The 23,414-nt window shown below is 42.9% G+C and overlaps 1 protein-coding gene across 1 annotated transcript in view; it reads left to right on the top strand.

The window, feature by feature from the left end:
- The window catches only part of vil1 (villin 1), a 121,766-nt gene that overhangs the window by 7,617 nt on the left and 90,735 nt on the right, over positions 1–23,414 (top strand). Inside the window, exons 2-3 of the mRNA XM_039756426.1 lie at positions 16,717–16,813; positions 22,919–22,993. Coding sequence (XP_039612360.1) covers positions 16,739–16,813; positions 22,919–22,993 — 150 coding nt within the window. The 5' untranslated portion in view covers positions 16,717–16,738. The remainder of the gene's footprint in view (positions 1–16,716; positions 16,814–22,918; positions 22,994–23,414) is intronic.

Below are 23,414 nucleotides of genomic sequence, written 5' to 3'. Positions count from 1 at the left end.
ATCATGCCTACATGACCACACAGTAATACCCAAACTATTCTGAAGCAACGTTTGCACTGTTTTGTGTTTCTTGTATCTCACACCCTCATACACCTTTATCATAAGAGCATCCCTTATCTAGTGTAGAGCATTCGATCGGAAGAAAATATGAAGTTGGTTTTAAATTAAAAGTGGCAAAGGAAATTGGTAACTGCACTGCTGCAACAAAATTTGATGTGCCTGAGTAACTGATGCAAGATTGGAGGAGGCAAGAAGATGTAAAATAAAAATTAAGTGACACATTTTTGAACGGGTGTATTAGTCGGGGTCTGATTTTATGATCGATTTTTCGGGTTTCAAGAAAAGACGTACGCGAGTATAAAGGGTACACAAAAATGCTCTTCAAGTGATAAGACAACCCATAAAGCTTCTTGTTTGAGAAGACAAGGACAACAAAGAATCTTTCTTCATGAAGAATTATGTAAATAAAAGAAGAAAAAAATTGCCCAAACAAGTAAAACAGCCAAATGAGTAGATGCCTAAAAAGGCAACTCAAGGTAAACAAGTTCAATCCATTATGAGGAAAGTCAGAATCCAAAAATAATCAAAAATCCACAATAACCACAAAATCCAATAACAAATTCAGACATGACATTCCTAAGTCTTCAAAGATGAATGAGCCTCTGTGGGATTCATCTCCTCCAACAAAGGATGGTGCCTCAGCAGTTACATTATGGTGGCCCTGCCGCTTAGGGTTCCACCCACAAAGTACACGGAATGTAGCCTTGAGGCTCATTTACACAGTGCATAACAATTAAACAATATGTACATAAAAATATTAACATTTGATAAAAAAGCAGAAAACAAATAAAAATAATATCCGCAATAAAAGAAAAGTATACTTAAGAAATATAACAAAGAGAGAATTCCTAGTCTGGCTACTGTCTATGTGGGTTTTCCACATACAGTATCTCCATATCTGCCTGGTTATTTCAAGGCTATACATGCATTATGGCAACTCTCAATTTTGCTGGCAGTGAGTACGTGTGGGCATGTTAAAGAGTGGGTCTGGCATCACATCTAGGGTTGTTTTTTTTTCTTGGGCATGAGGCTACCAGGTTAGGCTTCAACTTTGCCATATACTGTATAATAAGTAGATTTACAAAATGGTGGCTGGATTGCTAAATGGACTACTAGTAGGCTTTTTTGCTGAAGAGTAGTCGGCAGGATACATTTTGCTGTTGTTTATTTTAAAACAATGGTGCTGGATGGGAGGTAGTATACAGTATGTTCTAGACACCCCTAAATACAGCTAACTGTTACAGTGTATTTAAAAGGCAAAGATACCGAAACATGATGGCTAATAATTAATTTCTCTTTAAATTATTTGCTATAAGCTTAAACATTTTCTTATCTTATCGCTAGTCATAATTGTGAGGAACATCATAAATGAATGAAGCACTAAGTGTTTTACACAATAGCAGCAAGTTGAAACAAGCGTACTGTACACAGGGCTGTCATTTGGCCATATAAACCATTCTACGGGCTAGGATGCAGTCTTTATTTGCCTTTCAAACTCTTGACCCACACAAATTACACAAGCATGATATTTTATTTTGTGCTGTGTGTAGGGTTACCACTTTTAATACAAAAAAATAAGGGACGCATACTGCAGCGGGGGCCACATCCCTTGGGGTCCAAGTGCAATTTCTTTCTCAAATATGGGACGATTCCGTATTTTAAAGGACGGGTGGCAACCCTAGCTGTGTGGTACCCGGATGGAGGGGGTACCTAGCTGGGACACCCAAGAAGACAGGAGGAGGGCTTGTGTCTCCTCCAGACCTTGAGAGGGCGACCGCCCTGGAGGCCGTGGGTAAAGAGCTGGGAAGCTCGACCCTGTGGGGACCCGTGGTTACCGCCATGGGGACCCCAATACCAGGAAGACCCTGGACCTCAGCACTTCCGCCACACCAGGAAGTGCTGGGAGGAAGAGGAACAAGGACACCCGGAGTGCTTCCGGGGAGACAGCTGGCACTTCCGCCACACTGGGGCGTGCTGGTGGGAAATTGACGGGAACACAACTGGAGCACATCCGCGTGCTTATTTAAAGGGGCCGCCTCCCTTCAGATGACACAAGAGTCGGGTGGAAGATAGGACAATGTATCTGGAGGAGGCAGGAGGGTGGCCTGAAGAGAAGAAGAAAAGAGAAAGAGAAGGCATTGTGTTGGCCTGGACTGAGGGGTATTGGGGATTGGTGAGCACGGACTTTGGTAAACTGAACTGAGAAATAAATGTGTGCTTGGTGACATGAGCGTGCCTGCCCGTCTGCGTCCGGGGCAATGTTCACAGCTGTTTTATAGTGAAAATGAATAGTGTAATGTGGACGCGGCCCGGACACAGACAGGCAGACATGTTGTTCATCACCACCACACGTTTATTTCCAACTATATTTACAGGTTTAAAAGTGCACACACGAAACCCCCACACAGTCCTGGCCACACAATGCCTTCCTCTTCGGGCCGCCTCCACTCTCTCTCCTGCTTTGTCCTGCTTCCACCCGACTCCAGCCTCGAATAAAGGGAGACGGCCCCTTTAATTTCATCCTGGATGGGCTCCAGGTGTATCCCAGCACTCCTCCCTGGACACGTCCCAGTGTGGCGGAAGTGCCGGCTGTTCTCCCAGAAGCTGCCCAGGTGTCCCTGCTCCTCTTCCCCCCAGCACTTCCTGGTGTGGCGGAAGTGCTGAGGTCCAGGGTCCCCAAAGCATTGGGGCGCCCCCTGGCGGCCCCCAAAGCAACCAGGATGGCGGCCCCCACGTGATCCAGGGTGGGTATAGACCCTCTTCCAGTCCCTCAAGGCGTCCCGGCTGGGTTGTTGCCCCTGGCATCCCTGACAGTGCCCAACAGCCAGCAAAGACCACTCGGGAGGAGCGACACGTCCCGCGGAGGGGCAGCTTACCCCCGAAGCGGGTCCTACTTCTGGGCAGCCGAGGTCCAGCCCTGTTCTCCTAACAGGGATAGGGGCAGAGATGCCACATGAACACCACCACTTGGTGCCCTCCTGTGCCTCGCACAGGCTGCGCTCTCCCCTCTTACCGGCACCCCCTCCGAGGTTTTCATGCCCCTTTGGTTCGAGCCACTCGCTCCCTCCTAGTCTCCTCCAGCCTTGGTGGCACCTGCACGCCAGCGGAGAGTCCTTCCAGCAGACGGCCCGTCTCCTGAGGGCAGGTTCTCAACGAAGTGGGTCCTACTGCTTCTCCGGTGCCACGCACTGGCAGCGTTCCCCCCTCCATCCGGCACCCCAGCACTTGCCTGTTCGGCACCCCCTCCGTGGGTTCCGTGTCCCTCCTGTCGTTGGAATAGACAGAACCGCCTGCACTCCTTTCCTCTCCGCTGACCTCAAGGATTCCCTCTGCCCCTGCAGAGGTGGTAGCACCGGACGTGTGCACCGAGCACCACGTCCCATCCTATTGGAGGAACCGGCATTCACCCTCCGATTCCTCCTGTCGCTCTGGGACGCCCTGACGGTCTGAGTCTCCTTATTGGAAAGAAAGAGACTCCTTCCTGTCTGCGTCCCTGTAGAGCGGCGCGAGAATGCTGCCCTGGGCGGGCGCGACCTGGGGAGCCCATGTCCTGCCAACTCCCCTCGGGGTGGAGGACTGCTGATGGACCTGGGGCACCTTCAACAGCCCATGTCCTGCCAGCCCTCTGATCGCTGTCTCTAGACGCAACCGCCTCACCCAGGACGCACAGCCCCCCGGAGGCGCCGCATCCACTGCTCCACGGGCTGAAGGTCCCGTCTACCCGCAAAGACAGGAGGTTTACCGTCCTGTCGGTGTGGCCTCTTCTGGGTCTCAATGCCATCCCAGGCGCCTCCAGCAACGGCACACTTGTCGGAGATCGCTGCACTCGTGCCATGCGGCAGCCGCTAGCGCCTCTCGACAGGGAACTCCCACGGCTCTCATGCGGACCCTGGTGGTGCGTGGGGTACTCCAGCACCCACAGGGTTGTGTGCTAGCCCACGACAGGGGAACCGGCTCATGCGGACCCGCGTGGGTACTTTTAACCCACATGGGTGGGGTCCCCTCCTGCGATGGGCCGTCCACAACAAGAATTTGTTGTACAGGTCCCGTCTTGCACCAGATGGAGCATCCTGCCGACTACGCCAGATGTGGATACGGCCCGGGCACAGACAGGCAGACATGTTGTTCATCACCACCACATGTTTATTTCCAACTATATTTACAGGTTCAAAAGTGCACACACGAAACTCCCAAACAGTTCTGGCCACACAATGCCTTCCTCTTTGGGCCGCCTCCACTCTCTCTCCTGCTTTGTCCTGCTTCCACCCGACTCCAGCCTCGAATGAAGGGAGACGGCCCCTTTTATTTCATCCCGAATGGGCTCCAGGTATATCCTGGCACTCCTCCCTGGACACGCCCCAGTGTGGCGGAAGTGCCAGCTGTTGTCCCGGAAGCTCTCCGGGTGTCATGCTCCTCTTCCCCCCAGCACTTCCTGGTGTGGCGGAAGTGCTGAGGTCCAGGGCCACCAAGGCATTGGGGTGCCCCCTGGCGGTGACCATGGGTCCCAACACGGTTGGGCTTCCAAGCCCCCTACCCGTGGCCCCCAAAGCAACCAGGATGGCGGCCCCCACGTGATCTAGGGTGGGCATAGACCCTCTTCCGGTCCCTCAAGGCATCCCGGCCGGGTCATTACCCCTGGCATCCCTGACAGTATATATTGTGGACTGGGTTGGGGCGTGTGCTCATGAGGTGTTCGTAAATCCAAAACAGACAAAGGAAGTCAAAGGTGTGAAATTAACAATTAATAACTTTGGCAGCATGGTGGTGCAATTGAAGCACTACTGCCTCACAACAATATCCCAGGTGCTCCATGTGTTTCCACATCCTCTCCATGTCTACATCGGTTTCGTACAACAGTCCAAAGACATGTTGATTTAGTGAATTGGCTCTAGTGTATATTCACGACTGACACCCTGTCCAGGTGTTGTCCCTGTCTTGTGTCCAATGACTGCTCGGATGGGCTCTAGCTGCCCCACAACCCTGCCTGGGACTCGAGTTAGGAAAATGAAAGGATGGAAGAATGATCACTGAACAGGGAGACCACAAATAATAAAAATAATAATTAAGATCCTATTGACCAGACACCCCTGACTATCACATGGTGTACCACCACCAGTCCCTCCCTACTAAATACTCCAAATTGATAACTCACTGTTGGTCTCCTTTAAGACGACTCCACATCATGGCTTTTCTTCCTCCCACCTCACCAAACATTCACCTCCTTACTCAAAACTACCTCCAGCTATTAGTCAGAATGATAACCCATCATAATGTCATAAAACAATGCACATTTGCAGCACAATAGACTCTTCCCAAAGAAGGATAGACAAGCTGTCCTCACAAGAATGCCTGTGAAGCTACCACACATGGTGTTTCACAAATATATAGTGTCCCTCTAGCGGCTCTGGGAACTTCATATGAATTAATACATGGTTCCTATAGCTACACCATGGACCAATATTATTCATTTCTTTGTAGAAAGCACCATGTTAATCATAAATGATCCAGTATCCCAAGCCGCTCTCACAAGGAGTGTTAATGTTTAACAACTGGAGCTCAACAAAGTTCAGAAAATCACTCAGTGAGTCAGAAGTGCTGCTTGAAGGAAAAGACTCTTTCAACATTAGGCCATACTGCCTGGACACCATAAACTTATTAGTGTGCCAACTCACTGTTCGATAGCTAACCTGTGCAGCTGGGTTTTTCCCCCCTTATGATCTGTGCCCTAGACAAATGCTTAATTTGCCTTAATGGTGGCGCCCTCCCTGGAAGGTATTTAAAATTCTGAGGAAGCTACTAACAACATTATATCCGCAAAGCATCATGTTCAAATGAGAAGGTGTCAATAATAGAAACATACAGGTGTTATGAGAAAGTGTTCTTCAAATTAAGTCTTTGCCATTTTTTTTCATTTACAAATATTTATTATTATTCTTATTTTCTATTACTGTATTTTATTGATGAGATTGTTACTGCACCATTTCATCTAGATGCCTCTTTTGTTATTGGAAAAAAAAGCTTATTGCTGGTCACATGATCCATAGCAGTACTGCATCGTTTCTGTGCCTATTTATGGAATTGCTAAGGTACTTTTAGCACCCGAGATTCTGGATAAAAGTCAATTTAAACTTTGCAGTTTTCCGTACTTGTATATTGATGTTTTTTGCACTGGCTTTTTTAGCTTTTGCGCAGCATTACGTGCTTTCATGATAAGTTCTCCATCCTCCCAGACAGAAAGCATATCTGACCATGTTTTTGTGTTTGCCCTTTAGTGCTTTCTGTTCCAAATCTACTTTTTCTTCAGTCTGTCTTGACGAGCATTGCCATTGCTCATAACAAATGGATGTTTTTGGAATTATTGGGGATAATCGATATCACTTTTGTACAGATGCTCACTATACTTTCTTTATTTTAACCTGTAATTTTGTAATTGTGTCCTTCACACAGAGGATCAAACATGCCAGAATGGTAGCATGTGTGAGCACAGACAACTTCTTTTATGGCAATTAAAAATGAGTTGTCTGGACAGAGCAAAGGAAAATTCACTAATGTCTACAAAATGAAAAACCAAAAACAAAAAGAAGTGCTAAACTAGTTCCAAGTTCAAAAACAAAACTGGGTAAAAACCAAACAGCAATTGTCTGACAAATTAGTATTCTCAACAAAGCAGAAGGACGTCCACTTGTGAATAAAGTTTGGACAATGACAGAATATGTGGCTTGGCCTTGAAAAAGATAGCCACTAAATCCACATGAGCACGCCTCTAGCTGTCATGATTTTAGAGTTTTGTCGCAGTCAGAATTAACTTCTCTACTTTTTTGTATTATATTAGTTTTGTCTGGCACAGTGGCGCAGTGGTAGCGCTGCTGCCTCGCAGTTAGGAGACCCGGGTTCGCTTCCTGGGTCCTCCCTGCGTGGAGTTTGCATGTTCTGTGTGGGTTTCCTCCCACAGTCCAAAGACATGCAGGTTAGGTGGATTGGCGATTCTAAATTGGCCTTGGTGTTTATGTGTGTCCTGCGGTGGGTTGGTTCCTGCCTTGTTGGCTGGGATTGGCTCCAGCAGACCCCCGTGACTCTGTATTCGGATTCAGCGGGTTAGAAAATGGATGGATTAGTTTTGTCACTGTTGTTAAATGGAAGCATTATTTTGTTGATGCCTTTGTGGCACTGTGAATTTTCCCATGATCACTGCCATTTTGTGTTTTACCTTCAAGGCTGCAGCCAGGCTGTTGTTGGCAACAGAGCAAAACTACATCACTTCATCGCAGCATGTGGCATCATCACCTGTATTTGGCATTGCGGAGGGCTGTCTGTCAAGTGTCAGTCTGTGAATGCAAAATAAAATGAATGGCGGTATGCTAGTGTAGTTAGGGCTGAAGATTCGGAGCTTTATTTTCTGTCTTTTTGACTTTAATGTTTGGGATTTGTTTGTGGCTAGGCCTTTAGTATTTTTTGATCTTCTGGTTTTGACTTCTGGCTGTGTCTTACTTTCATCTCCTGATCCTGTTATAATGTGTCTTTGCTTAGGACTTTTCTCACCTCAGGCTTAAGAACAGTCAATGGGTGACATCCAAAATGGAAAACATCATCACACGATGTTGAAACTGCAAAAAATAAAAGTAAATAAATAAAATACAACAAGACTTAATGATTTTTTTTCATATGTGGCAAAATACTCTAAATAAAATAATTCATTATAATTAATATAGTAAGTAACTAAATCATTACTGATATATATTCCTAACTTGCCAGTACAGTAATGTGGTAAATATAGTGTGGTGCAGACAGTTACAACTTACTGTAAGACACTGCTTGTACTCCCATTGCAATAAATAAATAAAATAAAATAACAGGTATGTAAACAATTGTAGTGTACCCTGATCTTGTAACTCACCTTGGGTAAGGATGTCTGCAATAATGATAGCAATATTACTGAAATATAAAGTTCAAACATAATTGTGTAGATGGGTGGTCACAGCCAGAATGTACAGATAATAAAGAATATAGAAATCATAGGTGATGAAGTAATTCATTCAGTCAGTTTGTCATTATCCACACCGCTATATCTTAACACAGGGGTCTGCTGGAGCCAAGCCCAGCCAACACAGGGCACAAGGCAGGAATAAACCCCGGGCAGGATGCCAACCCACCGCAGGGCACACACACACGGGACACCTAACCTGCATGTCTTTGGACTGTGGGAGGAAACCCACGCACACACAGGGAAAACATGCAAACTCCACTCAGGGAGGACCCGGTTAGAAAACCCAGGTCTCCTTACCACTACCACTGCACCACCATGCCTCCCGTGATGAAAGTAATTGATATTGTAAATAGAAAATTGGCTTGTATGGAGTACAGCCTATTAAATGAGTTATGAAATGTCTGAGAAGCACAGCAACCTCTGAAGAAACATCTGCAGTGCCGTGTCCTCTTATCCCTACAAACACTTAAATCCACCCAGCTATGGAGATACAAATTTTGATAGACAACTGAACGGGCTGAATCTTTTCAGACACTAAAAGGAACAATGAAGTTCAATACTTTAGTACATTCCTGCACTCTGCCCCTCCAAGGTCTTTGATATACTTTTTTTTTTTATTAATCCCCAAGAGGAAATTGTCTTTTTGCATGACCTTTGGGGGTCAGAGCACCAGGTCAGCCATTTTAAAATGCCAATGGAGCCATTTTCAGGTTAAGGGCTTTGCTCAAGGGCCCAATGGAGTAAGATCCCTTCTGGCAATAATGAGATTTGAATCGGCAACCTTCCAGATACCAGCACAGATCCTTAGCCTCAGAATCTGCCTAACCAAAATAAACCAGAGCTCACGCAAAAGTGTTTGTTGCAGAACACACAAGCTGCACAACACCATCTTAAATATCCTCCATGTGATGACTTCACACGTTACATCGACAGGATTCGTGAGAAAGCAACTGAAAAAACACTCGGAAGACAATGAGACTGCAGTTGTTCCAAAATACCACAATATGGCAGTAAAAACGGCAAAAAAAAAGTTCTGAATAATGTATCATGGTTATTTTGTTAACACACTAGCAAAGGTGATTTATTAAAGGAGATAGGAAAGAGTAGGCCTATAGTCAATTCCAACACAAACTGCACTGTAACCAAACTAAAATGAGAATGAAAAATCTTCTTCAAGGTTTCAGAAGAGACCAAATATGTAGTACAGATTTGTTTTAAACAAAAGACGATCATCAAAAAGGCTTTTGGAATCCACAAACACGGATGAGGAAGTGTCTGAGATGATGACCTTTTAACCAGTTCATGACCTCTGAGGACACACCCCTTGACAACACAGAGCTGTCCTAACAACAGGATGGCCAAAATGATGGCAAAATTGGTACAATTCACAACAAAAATAAGCTTTCAGTCAAAAAACTAATCTAGATTTAAAACCTCAACCTCATAAATCTGCAAAGAAAACTGCATAAAAATGAATAATGAACCGATTCATAAAAACAGGGACATGCTATTTTCTAACCCCATTAATTCAGACCAGGGTTGCTGGGAGGGTGCTGGAGCCAATCCCAGCAAGCTGTGCGTGTGTCAGTCCAACGCAGGGTGAATACACACACACACACACACACACACATTAGTGACAATTTAGCGTTACCAATTCACCTATCCTGCACCATTTTGGACAGCGGGAGGAAACCCACACAGACATGAGGACTCCACACTGGGAGGATCTGAGATGCAAACCGTGGTCTCCTTACCACTTACCACCACCATTAAACAGAGCCATAATAGTCATACATACAGTATAAAAAGAAGTGAATAATGCAAAAATCAAATAAACCAAAAATTAATAAGTGAAATTTTTACAACTAACAAACATAGTAAGATTCCCGGAAAAATAATACAGTGAAGAAGAGTTGAATAGCAGAGTACTCAACAGTTTTACTTCAAAATGAAAATATTAACATGGTCATTTGGAGGCAGTTCACAGAAAGGTGAACATCAATGTAAGAAAGTTATTCTGAAACAAATATTTATAAATAACTGGACCCATGTGATGCTACCCGGTCAGGCTCCTGCCACCCTAAACTGGATTAATCAGGCCTAAGTGTGCTTCTTACCTATAGACGGTAACAGAGACCCACTATATTCTATTATTTACAGTATAAAATAAGTGAATAAACACTGCTTGCCAGAATGGCATGTCATGAATAAAACATTTTTCTTATATTCCTCATTTTTTAAACTAAAATGTCTGAAGATGTGAAGCAGCCTTTTACAGAACAAATGAATAAACACATTTAACACCCACAGATAATTAGTTGTGTTTAACAGAACAAGATACAAAGGACAGAAAGATATGGAAAAAGATGATCCGCTGTGGCGACCCCTAATGGGAGCAGCCGAAAGAAGAAGAAGAAGAAGATAATTAGTTGTGTTAATTTAAATAACCCAGCATACGTCTGCCGTTGCTTGCTGTTTTGTGCCTGTAACTGCAATGATTGACTTTGGTTCCCCACATTGATGGAATTTGAATTTACACATTTTAGCCAAGGATGACTCACAAATAAAACAGATTGACACCTATCAAAACTAAATGAGAAGATCACATCAAATTCCCTCAACTGACAAAAGTCCATTTGTCTGACCCTCTCTGTCTGTTTGTGCTTTAAATATTGAAGCTCCAAAGCTTGAACAAGAAATCCATTTGTAGATGGGCAAAAATGAACTCCAAATATTGAAACAGCACAAGTGGCAGCGATAATGAAAATGATGTGTACATAGGCTGAATCGGCCTAGACAGAGGCACCCTGGAGGACAGCTATCTAATTTAGAGTTTGCATCACAATCCTCTGTTCATCCCTCTGTAAATCCATTAATAAAGTGTTGAGTTACAGGGAACCACAGGCTCTCCACGGACTTTTGAGTGCAAAGCAAGGAGTGACTCTGGAAGCATGGAGTGGATAAGTGCCACTCCATCATAGGGTACACTCACACATACCGACGTGTGCCATGGGCTTTCTCCAGTTTAAGGGTTACAGGGACTGAGATGCCATCACCAGATGTAGGGCAGCAGCTAACCATGGAGAGGAGGCTAACTGTACACCTACATCTATAGACATTATTATTATTTTTTAGATTCTTAAGATAACCCAGGCTTCCACATGACCTCAAATCAGTTTAAGCAAGTTTGATGATGGATGAAAATCCTTAAGACTAAAGACTACAGGAGAAAGAAGAAAACTCACTGTTCGTGATTTACAATTAACGTAACATGTTTCTTTTGTGTTGTTGCGGTCCTGTTTTATTAGTAGGCATCATTCCTGTGATCCATCTGCGCTCAGTGTAATGTGAGTATCTCTGTATGCAGGTCATGAATTAAAACAGAACAGTACTTTTGGTAGGTGTTCTGACAACTCACATTGTGAAAATGTGTTGTGGATCAAATTTGAGATTATCAGCATAATTGTTTGCTTTGTGGTCCGCCCAGGAGGACGAGAGGAGGGCTTGTGCCTCCTCCAGACCACGAGGAGGCGTCCGTCCTGGTTATGTTGGGGGCCTCGGGTAAGGGGCTTGGAAGCCCAGCCCTGTAGGGACCCGTGGCCACCACCAGGCGGCGCCCCAGTGCCTATTTATCCCGGGAGCCCGGCACTTCCGCCACACCAGGAAGTGCCGGGGGGAAGACGACAGGGGAGACACGGATGGTCCCGGGTGCGCAGCCGGCACTTCCGCCACACAGGGGTGTGGCCAACGCTAAGTGCCGGGAAGCAGCTGGAGCCCATCCGGGTTCCCATAAAAGGGGCCGCCTCCCTCCAGTCATTGGTGGAAGTCGGGAGGCAGTAAGACGGAGCTGGAGAGAGGACAGGAGGCGGCCAGAGCAAAGGCACAGAGACTGTGCGCCCTGGACTTTGGGGTAATCGGTGCAAGAGGCACTGGGTTTTGTGAGTGTGCACTGGACTTTTATATTGTAAATAGTGTAAATAAAGAGTGTGTTGGGTGCAAAAATGTTGTCCGTCTGTCTGTGCCGGGGCCAGCGTTCACAGCTTATAATCAAGACGACTATGTGTGTTACGAGTTAATTTCTCTTATTTAGGAAATGCAGAACAGGCCCAAAATGGTTTGTAAGGAGGCAACACCAAGTATGTCTGGTACTTCCGTTCTATTAGTGAAATGGTAGCTTTTTATTGCGCCATTTAAAAGTGGGAGCCTATTATAATCTTCTTTATGAGGTATGAAGATAAATTATTGATTGAGTAGGAGTTGGAAGCAAATATCCTTGGACGTGGGGTTTCTTATTTATTTGACAGAGGAGAAGCGTATGAGAAAGCCCTTAACAAAGTCCAAGACAGGCCCTTTATGGTTCTGTCACATCTTGGCATTTTAGAGAAAGATACATATGGTACGTGATACCAGGAAATTCTTTGCAGACGTCAGAAAACTGCTAAAGGTAACCGTGGAGTAGTTGCTATGGCAGAGAACGCCTGCCATCGAGATATCTAGAAAGTGAAAGAGCATTGGAGCACACAGGCCCAAGGAGTATCTGCACCTGCTTGATAAAACTATAAAAGACAACCTTGGGCTGCTGCTGACATCGGTTTGGCATGTTGACATGGGCTGGCTGTTTAAACGATGATTAACTCCTTAATGTTATCAACAGTCATGATTTCTTTTGGCCTGTTTTGTCGGAGGTATTTTGAGCTGGATTACACTTCTTAACACATTTCCTCACATGGGGCTTACCGTCCTGGGTATTAAAATATTATCAAAGACAATCATTTTTTTAAAATAAAATGGAACACAAAGGAGGTCTGGCTTCTTTATTGAATCACCTCACAGTACAGACCACTCAGTGAGGCCTCCAGGGTACGCTTTGACTACTGCAAAGAGAACTCATGTCATTGTCATTTCATGAGCACATATGCTGTATATAAACGTTCTGCAGAGGAGCATATGAAAATTATTTTCCTTTTCCTTGTTTTAAAAGTGACCCATAAGAAGTCAACATGATCGCAACTGGCTGCGTCTTTTTGTTTCAACGCTTCACTGCACTATTGGATTATATTTAGACCCATCGGGTTACAGTTTTTTATCCGGATTTATATTGTTGCCCTGTACCTGCCTGTTTGTGTGATTTTGTCTTGGTTTGAAAACATCTTTATCTGGGAGTGTTTCATCTTCTATTATGACGACATAATGGTAGGACAAAAATTCACATAACTTTTACAAAGCTGTTCGCAGGGGATTTCATTTCATAACTACACCACCATCATCTGCATCTGTGAAACTGGACTGCGTCATGAGTGTTTATTGTTTTGTGCTTAGTATTTTGTTGGATATCTTTGTTATCTGTGATTTTAATCATTTTCATTATTTATGACCATAAATATACACACAACTTTATTAAAATCAGTTACATTTTGTAAAAAGTTACAGTTCACTAATGACCTGCTGAACTACGCATTTGTATGGGGGACACCATGCATCTTCATCTTGGCAACCAGCCTCATACACGTGATTTGCCTGCACAGTGATCATCCTATCTCACATTTCTCACAGCTAATATCATCTTATTTAGAGCAATAAACTTAGAATATACAGTAATTATGGGCCCAAAACATATTCACACATTTTTGGATTCACAGAGGTCCTGTGTTGGTAACCTCCATGAATCGCAAGCGCTAACTCTATATATTATTTGTGTGTTGGATTCATACTTATAAAAACAAACTTCATGATTCTGATTCTGAATTTTTTCTTTGTTTTTGGTTCCTGGCTCTCAAATGAGAATTTAACCTTGATTCTGGCTGCTCCTTCCAGATGCTTCCACTTTTATGACAACCATCCTTCACTTTTTATTCTTGATATATTTTTATTGTGAAGGAAGCTAAAAACTACTTCCACAATGCTAAGGACAGACTGAATGTTGAGATTATTTGGAGGTCAATGAAAAGAGATTTAGATGGAAGGCTATATTGCCAGTCAAAATTCTTATATACCAGAATGCAAAACAGGACCAGTGAACTAAGTCAGAAATTTTGTTTAACAAACTTGTAACCCAAGAGAAGCTTGTAGAAGTCAAAAGGTAAATTAACCAGGGAGAGAGTCTTCCAAAATTAACTACAAACACTTGCAAAGAATAAACACTTTTTTAATTCAAAAGCTAGGCTGCTCAGAATGAGCTATCTTAAATAGCCAACACATGTTATGTCAGTGTCGATCAAGTAGTGGTAGCTGGCAGTGACAGAAACACAAAATGGCTGCCGCCATAAGAAAACATGGCAGCCATAAACAGCAAAAAGCCTTGCAAAATGGCAATGGAATAATATTGTTATGATGATAAAGTAATCAAATATTGCAACAAACGCACAATAACTTTAAATATTACATAAAGAAAATGCACCATGGCTTTCTGTTTCACTTTGATTTCATTTCCTGGTTGTTATGTTCATCTTGAACAGAATGCTTGATTTTCTCTGTGATCTTAATTGAGACGTCACAACGAATCAGAATGAAATGAGATATAAGTTAACTAACACACAAACATATTATTATACAGCAACATAATAGAGCACAACATGTAACATACAGAAAATTTCAAAATAATGGTTATATTTTTAAATACAATTTATTTTTGTATAGCCCAAAATCACACAAGGAGTGCTGCAATGGGCTTTAAGAGTCCCTGCTTCTTGACAGCCCCCCAGCTTTGACTCTCTAAGAAGACAAGAAAAACTCCCAAAAAACACCAGTAGGGAAAAAATGGAAGAAACTTCAGGAAAGGCAGTTCAAAGAGAGACCCCTTTCCAGGTAGGTTAGGCGTGCAGTGGGTGTCAAAAGAAGGGGGTCAATACAATACAATACACAAAACAGAACAGAACAAATCTTCAATACAGTATACAAATAAACATTTTAGAAGTACGTCACAGAATTTAACAGTCGATGATATCACATAATATGATTTGAATTTGGAAATAACCTTTGTCTTTTATAATACATTTCGCAAAAAGGAGACCAGGTTCGCATCCTTAATGTCCCATGCGTAGCTTTGCATGCTCTCCTCGTATCCATGTGGGCTCTCTTTATGTCCGTGTGTCTCAGCTTGCTCTAGTTTCCTCCCATACACTAAAAAACATGTAGTTACCGATGAGCTAGGCAGTGAGGCATAAAAATGAAGCAAGGGGATGGTGCAAAAAGTGCAAAGTACTTTTATTTAAAAATTAACAAAACAAAACTGTTCAAATAAATAGTGCAGTGCATCAAAACCTTCAAACAAATAATCCAATAAAACCAAGTGATAGGTGGAGGTTAAAATATTTTAAAAACAACGAGGTTAAAACAATGGCTGAAAGCAGCCTCTTAAAATCCAAAGCATGGTGCCTTCTTCCTTCTACCTGGCGGCTCCCCTGCTTCCCCCATCTGGCTTCACAACAGGTAGTCATCCTACTTGCAGGTGCAGCTGTCTTCCACACTGGTCCTGTAGCTCTCCGATCGCTGGCTACATCGGGTTCCATCCTGGACCAAAACTTGGGTTCTTTCCCCAGCAGCCAGGGTGCTCACGCTTTGGCTAAACCAGCCCAAACCCTCCCCAAATGCCGCTGCCTTTCAACAGCCAGTCGTCTTCAATGCCGGTCACTCCAGCTCCGTGATTGCTCAGCTGGCGCAACCGCTTTCTTCAGCCTGACTGAGTGTCGGCCAGACACTCCTCTGCAGGGGCTCACCTCCCAGCTGCCTGCCTTTGCTCCATCGAGCCTGGTCTCTCTTGTTCGCTCGCTCTCCTGCACCAGCTTTCCTCTACCTGCTTCCAGCCTCCCTCTCCTGCAACCTCGATTCATTTCTTTTTCTTTCATTCCTCCTCTCTAGCCGCCTTGCGCTTCTACTTATTATGGGGACGTGGATCAGGTGTAGCAATCGGTGGCTCTCACAAACAATTATGGATGCGGACGACTCCTCACCTGTGCAGTTAAGCGAGGACTGCCTGTATCACGAATCACCCCGGGAACCTCTTTGGCCAAACAACCACGCCCCCTCTCTAAGCCACGAGTGTGGCGATTATTTATTTAAAAAGTGGCCCAGTTGACTTGAGCTGTGGACCTGCTACACTACAGAGCATAACAAGGGCAATACCCAATATACAATTTTCAGCAACTATACCACAGTATACTGAAAAACAATACCAATCATTACTCACTGCTCTTCAAAGTGAAATTTAATATGTCAACAGGCTGACATGGATGGATGGTATGAAAGGGCTTCTTGACTTTCTGCACATGTGGTTATTACTGCTTATTGGCAAGCAGATACTCACCATGGTGGCAAAATGAAAATTTTAAGGAATTTGGTAGTGACATCAGAAAATCAGCTTGTGAGACTGCTCATACTACAAGACAGACGAGTGAAATTTCTGAAATGACAGAAAGTCTTCTGATCATATGACAGCCCAATCGTAATATTTAATTGGGCATTGTAACCCCTCTCATACTGCACGTGACATGACAGCCGAAGAAGCTGAAATTCAGGTTGACTAAGAAAATCTGTCACTACTGCAAATCAGGCTTAAAATGATGCCAAAATCGCAAAGTATATGCCAGGCCTTACGGAAAAGGAGCTAAAAGAAGGGAGGGTTTTACTGTTCTAATAATGATAAGCATAATTGAGACATCATTTTTTCTTTTCAGGGAGATCACATAAGCAGACACCATGACTAGCGTCAAAACTGATGTATCCAAAGTACTCAACAAAACCACCCCTGGCATCCAGATATGGAGAATAGAGGTAAGAGTTTTGACAGTTACTTATAACTGATGAACTACTTAAATAGTAAGTATCATGGGAAGGCGTGCTGAGAAGGAATTTAAATGAGTAGGATGTGTTACAGTTAGACGCATAGATCAAGAAAATCTGTTTAGATTTATAAGAATGATTAGCAACAACATGGACATCTTGCTGTGAAGAAGGCTGCAGCAGGCCAATGGATTTGGGATCAGTTATGGAGACTAGTGTAAACTTGGAGCTGAAAGCAGCATGTGGAGTTCAATGTTAGTTCTTATTGAGATTAATGCTGCATTCATGTGTCATAAGAGTGTTCAGAATTCACATCCGGGTCCTATTTAACTTTATTCAAGTGAATTTCCAGTTGGACTTTTGGGAGAAACATGAGTTTTCTGTTAAGTTGGTGCACACAAGAAGTAACTAAAGGTTAGTAGTAATTATTCTGTGAAAATAGAGTGTAGATTATATTCATTAAGAGTGTAATATGTTGATCTGAATACAATTCAACCACAAACATGCCATTTCTGACTAATCAGGTTATTTTTATTTTAAATTACTGACCAAGATGAAGGGTCAGTGTTATGTTACAACTCAGAGAATCTGAGTTAATGCCCAACACTTTTGTCAATATAAATAAACTGTAAGTTATTTAAAGGTGGCTAAGTATGTCAGCTGCTACAATTTACTAAAATAAACCCAAATGTAATGCTCCCTATTTATATTATCCAACCACTTTATCCAGAAGAAGGAGGAGGATAGCTCCAGTGGACAGGAGGAAACTGTGTATGAGATGCCAATAAATCACAGGGCACACTAACACACATGCCAGGACAGTTCAGAGACACCGATAATCCTGTCATAGACCAATGCGGGAAGTTTTGTGTGAGCCAAAAAAAAAGAAAAGTAGACAACATATCAATTCCACACAGGTGGCAAGTAGTTTAGGAGTTCAAACCTCAGGACTTTGGAGCTGTTATGAAAATCGTTAGGCTGAAAGCATTAGTGAACAAGTGAGATGGTGTGCTTTATGGTGTTTGTTCATTGACAAAAAGTGATACCTTCAGAAAAACACTAGTACAGATGGGAGTTTCTAATAGTCACCCATCATTAGAGCATGTAGTGATTTGAGGGTTTCCAATGATAATCTCATTGAACTTCATTTCAAAATAATGTTATGTAGCCAATATAAACAATGTCAGTGTCCACAAAAAATGTTTATAAGTCATTATTACTGTTAACCAAGCATGGACATTGTAAGCTACGTACATCCACACCACTACATTTTCATTTTTAAATGAAAATGATCTGCATCTACACTAGCATACTGGGTATTTGTGCTGTAAAGTTTTTGATGGAATGCCTCCAGCCATTGGATTAATCACAAAACTGTAGCAACTTGTAATTATTGACCTTTTGCTCATGTATGCAGCATTCAGACTGTACAAAACTCAATAGAGATTCGTACAGGTAAGCAACACAACAATGTAAAGTAAGTCCTTTATGTCCTTTACATTGGAATATGGCTTTCTTTTGTGATGGGTGATCAGTCAGGGAATGAGATGCAACAATAAGCAGGATCCAGTCAGGGATGGACTACCTTTTAACCTCCTAGTTTTACATTTTTTCTTGAAAAAACATGTAAAAGGTGTTGCATGTTTTGGCTTGAAAAATTATATTTTTATTAACTCTCGTATTTCTACTGAAAAACGTGCACAATCCAATATTCTTTGCTGTTTTTTTTTCTAGACAGATCAGCTTTTGAATAGCACACTGGGCAGGTATGAGTGACACAAGCATCACTTTTAGATTCATCAGAATTGCTTACAATTTCACTGTCGGTTTCAAGTTCGCTGCCTGATTCACTTAATCATCACTGCTGATAAAAGGCTCCTCAACATCACTGCTCATATCACTTTCAAGAGTGTGGGCTGCTGAAAGATGCCATTATGAGACTAGAGAAAAACGAGTCTGCACCATTGCTCGGTTAACACTTGGGCCTGATTCTTTTAGCACTTTTCCAGCCCGAGTAATCCTCAGATCTAATGCTTATGTGAGATGTATCTATACTGTTGCCCAAGTGATATTTGGGACTAACACTTTTGGCACTGTTTTTTATAGCCCAAGTGATGCTCAGGTCTAACACTAAGTTTCTAAGTTAAGCACAAAGAGATCAGAGTGTGATTAAAGTCTTCATATTCAAATGTCTGCATTTTCACCCAACCACATTGCAATGCCATTTTTGGGGGATAAAAATTATGGGGTAGTGTGGACAAAAGGTGAAAATGGAAACCCAGCCACAGGGGATGCGCAAACAAGTGTGTTTCTTCATGCCTGTCGCAAGCCCAGATAAATGGCAAGGGTTACATCAGGAAGGGCATCTGGTGTAAAATTTTATCAAATTAATATGAGGACAACAATAAAAATTTCCATACCGGATTGCTTGAGCCCCCTGGTTAACAACAACTGCCACCAGTACTGTTAGCCAACAGGGTTCTGGTGGAAATTGAACTTCTGTTGGCTGAAAAAGGAGAAGAAGAGGGGGGAGACGTGTCCGGAGGCAGGAGGAGAGGAGGAAATTAAAGAGAGTGGAGCTGAGGGTTGGAACTTTGAATGTTGGCAGTATGACTGGCAAGGGGAGAGAGTTAGCAGATATGATGAAGAGAAGGAAGGTTGATATATTGTGCGTGCAAGAGACTAAATGGAAGGGGAGTAAGGCCGGGTGGGTTGGAGGTGGATTCAAATTGTTCTATCATGGTGTGGATGGGAGGAGAAATGGGGTAGGAGTTATTCTGAAGGATCAGTATGTCAAGAGTGTTTTGGAGGTGAAAAGAGTGTCAGGCAGAGTAATGATTATGAAGCTGGAAATTGGAGGTGTGATGATGAATGTTGTTAGTGCAAATGCACCTCAAGTTGGGTGTGCAATGGGTGAGAAAGAAGATTTTAGGATGAAGTGATGAACAGTGTACTCAAGGGACAGAAAGTGGTTATTGGATCGGATTTTAATGGGCATGCTGGTGAAGGGAATAGTGGAGACGAGGAAGTGATGGGTAGGTATGGTGTCGAGGAGAGGAATGAAGAAGGTCAGAGGATAGTGGGTTTTGCCAAAAGGATGGACATGGCTGTGGTGAATACATATTTTAAGAAGAGGGAGAAACATAGGGTTACATACAAGAGTGGAGGAAGATGCACACCAGGAGAATAAATTCTATGCAGAAGAGTTGAACTGAAGGAGATTGAAGACTGCAAAGTGGTGGCAGGGAAAGTTTAGTTAAGCAGCATAGGATGGTGGTCTGTAAGATGACATTGGCGATCAAGAACAGGATTAGACTGAAGGCAGAGCCAAGGATCAAATGGTGGAAGTTGAAAAAGGATGACTGCAAGGTTGAGTTTAGGGAGGAGGTGAGAAAGGCACTGGGTGGCAGTGAAGAGTTACCAAACAGCTGGGAAACTACAGCAAATGTAGTAAGGGTGACAGCAGGAAGGGTGCTTGGCATGACATCTGGAAAGAGGAAGGAGGAGAAGGAAACCTGGTGGTGGAATGAGGTAATGCAGGAGAGTATACAGAGGAAGAGGATGGCAAAGAAGAAGTGGGATAGTCAGAGAGATGCAGAAAGTAGACAAGAGTACAATGAGATAAGGCTGAAGATGAAGAGAGAAGTGGCGAAGGCTAAAGAAAAGGCTTATGATGAGTTGTATGAGAGGTTGGTCACCAAGGAGGGAGAAAAGGACCTGTACCGATTGGCTAAACAGAGGGACTGAGCTGGGAAAGATATGCAGCAGGTTAGGGTGATAAAGGATAAAGATGGAAACGTACTCACAAGCAAGGAGAGTGTGTTGAGCAGATGGAAGGAGCACTTTGAGAGGCTGATGCATTAAGAGAACGAGAGAGAGAAGAGGTTGGATGATGTGGAGATAGTGAATCAGGAAGTGCAATGGATTAGCAAGGAGGAAGTAAGGACAGCTATGAAGAGGATGAAAAATGGAAAGGCCATTGGTCCAGATGACATACCTATGGAAGCATGGAGGTGTCTTGGAGAGATGGCAATGGAGTTTTTAACCAGATTGCTTAATGGAATCTTGGAAAGTGACAGGATGCCTGAGGAGTGGAATAGAAATGCACTGATGCCGATATTTAAGAATAAGGGGGATGTGCAGGACTGCAGTAACTACAGGGGAATAAAATTGATGAGCCAAAACTTGAAGTTATGGAAAAGAGTAGTGGAAGTTACGTTAAGAAATGAGATGATGATTAATGAGTAGCAGTATGGTTTCATGCCAAGAAAGAGCACCACAGATGCAACGTTTGCTCTGAGGGTGTTGACGGAGAAGTTTAGAGAAGGCCAGAAGGAGTTGCATTGTGTCTTTGTGGACCTGGAGAAGGCAAATGACAGGGTGCCTCAAGAGGAGCTGTGGTATTGTATGAGGAAGTTGGGAGTGGCAGTGAAGTACATAAGAGTTGTACAGGATATGTATGAGAGAAGTGTGACAGTGGTGAGGTCTGCAGTAGGAGTGAAGGATACATTCAAGTTGGAGGTGAGATTACATCAGGGATCGGCTCTGAGCCCTTTCTTATTTGCAATGGTGATGGACAGGTTGACAGACAAGATTAGACAGGAGTCCCCGTTGACTACGATGTTTGCTGATGACATTGTGATCTGTAGTGATAGTAGGGAGCAGGTTGAGGAGACCCTGGAGAGGTGGAGATATGCTCTAGAGTGGAGAGGAATAAAGGTCAGTAGGAACAAGACAGAATACATGTGTGTAAATGAGAGGGAGGTCATTGGAATGGTGAGGATGCAGGGAGTAGAGTTGGCGAATGTGGATGAGTTTAAATACTTGGGTCAACAGTACAGAGTAATGGGGATTGTGGAAGAGAGGTGAAAAAAAGAGTCCAGGCAGGGTGGAATGGGTTGAGAGGAGTGTCAGGAGTAATTTGTGACAGACGGGTATCAGTAAAAGTGAAAGGGAAGGTCTAAAGGACGGTAGTGAGACCAGCTATGTTATATGGGTTGGAGACGGTGGCACTGACCAGAAAGGAGGAGACAGAGCTGGAGGTTGCAGAGTTAAAGATGCTAAGATTTGCATTGGGTGTGACGAGGATGGAAAGGATTAGAAATTAATACATTAGGGTCAGCTCAAGTTGGACGGTTGGGAAACAAAGTCAGAGAGGTGAGATTGCATTGGTTTGGATATGTGCAATGGAGAGATGCTGAGTATATTGGGAGAAGGATGCTAAGGATAGAGCTGCCAGGCAAGAGAAAAAGAGGAAGGCCTAAGTGAAGGTTTATGGATGTGGTGAGAGGACATGCAGGTGATGGTTGTGACAGAACAAGATGCAGAGGACAGAAAGATATGGAAATAGATAATCCGCTCTGGCAACCCCTAACAGGAGCAGCCGAAAGAAGAAGAAGAAGTGGACAAAAGGTGAAAATGGACACCAATGTCTGCATTTTCATATGAAAATGGTGAATGATCATAGTTGTAGGACATCTGTTGAATGAAGGGTCATGTAAATTTTAAGATCTTTACTCCAATTAGCATTCATTTACCAGTAATCTCATGTTTTGCCAGTGACTTACTATTTGGTAGCACCACAGAACATATTTTAAGGCAGGGATGCTTGTAGGAACTGCACCCATTTATAATAACCACACACAGTGGGGTTAACAACAACTGCAAAATGGAGGGGTCTAGAAGCAACAGGGTGGGCAAACCATAAGCCATTTTCAAATTCGAAAACTTTTTGTGGACTGGAGGTGACTTCCCTCATTCCCATGAATTTTAAAGTGGCTTGATTTAATAATGATTGATATCTGCTCAGAGGCTTTTTAATGTCCTATAGGTCTTTAATGTGCATAATGGAAAAAAAGGTTCTGTGTTTTCTTTTTTATTAAATGGATTGCTTTTTTTTGTTTCTTCTTTTATTGAAACACAGCATTTGTTCGGTAACATTTTACATGTGGGTAAATCTTTAACTGTATTGTATGTTACTGTATCTCTTTTGTTCTCTTTAATAAAATAAAATTTTAAAGTATGTAAATATGTTATTGACACATTGTAAATGCCTTATTGGAATAATGATTTTTTTAAATTATTTTTGGTTTTTAGAAAATGGAAATGGTTCCAGTTCCTCCTAAATCCTATGGAAGTTTCTTTGAGGGGGACGCCTATGTGATTTTAGCAGTAAGTCAAATTTATTTTTTGCATTTTCACATAGATAAGAGAATAATTAGAATAAAATCTGAAAGGATACCGTAAAGCCTTTACAATATCACATTTGTAACCACATGGCAACAGCTATAAGTGTTTTATTTTTGTTAAAATGTATCAAATTAGCCTTTAAAGGTTGGCTTTATCAGAATAAAACCCAGAAGGCCTTTTGCAGCTCAATTCAAAGAAGCTCAGGAACAACAAAAACATCTGAATGTCAAAATCTTACAAGCCGACAAGCACTGTGTGCAGCTCAGGGCCTCAGCAGATGTCACTGTTGTTACAGGACACAGAAAGAGACGGGCTAAGGTGTATTCTTTACATTAAGTCTGCAGTTTTATTGTATTCCATTTTGTTTTTATTGACACTCAGCAATTGCATTGCTTGCCAAATT

The sequence above is a fragment of the Polypterus senegalus genome, chromosome 6 (genome assembly GCF_016835505.1).
Source record: "Polypterus senegalus isolate Bchr_013 chromosome 6, ASM1683550v1, whole genome shotgun sequence".
Taxonomy (NCBI): Eukaryota; Metazoa; Chordata; class Cladistia; order Polypteriformes; family Polypteridae; genus Polypterus; species Polypterus senegalus.
The sequence above is the reverse complement of the archived record's forward strand: the minus strand, read 5'-3'. Positions and strand labels throughout refer to the sequence as shown.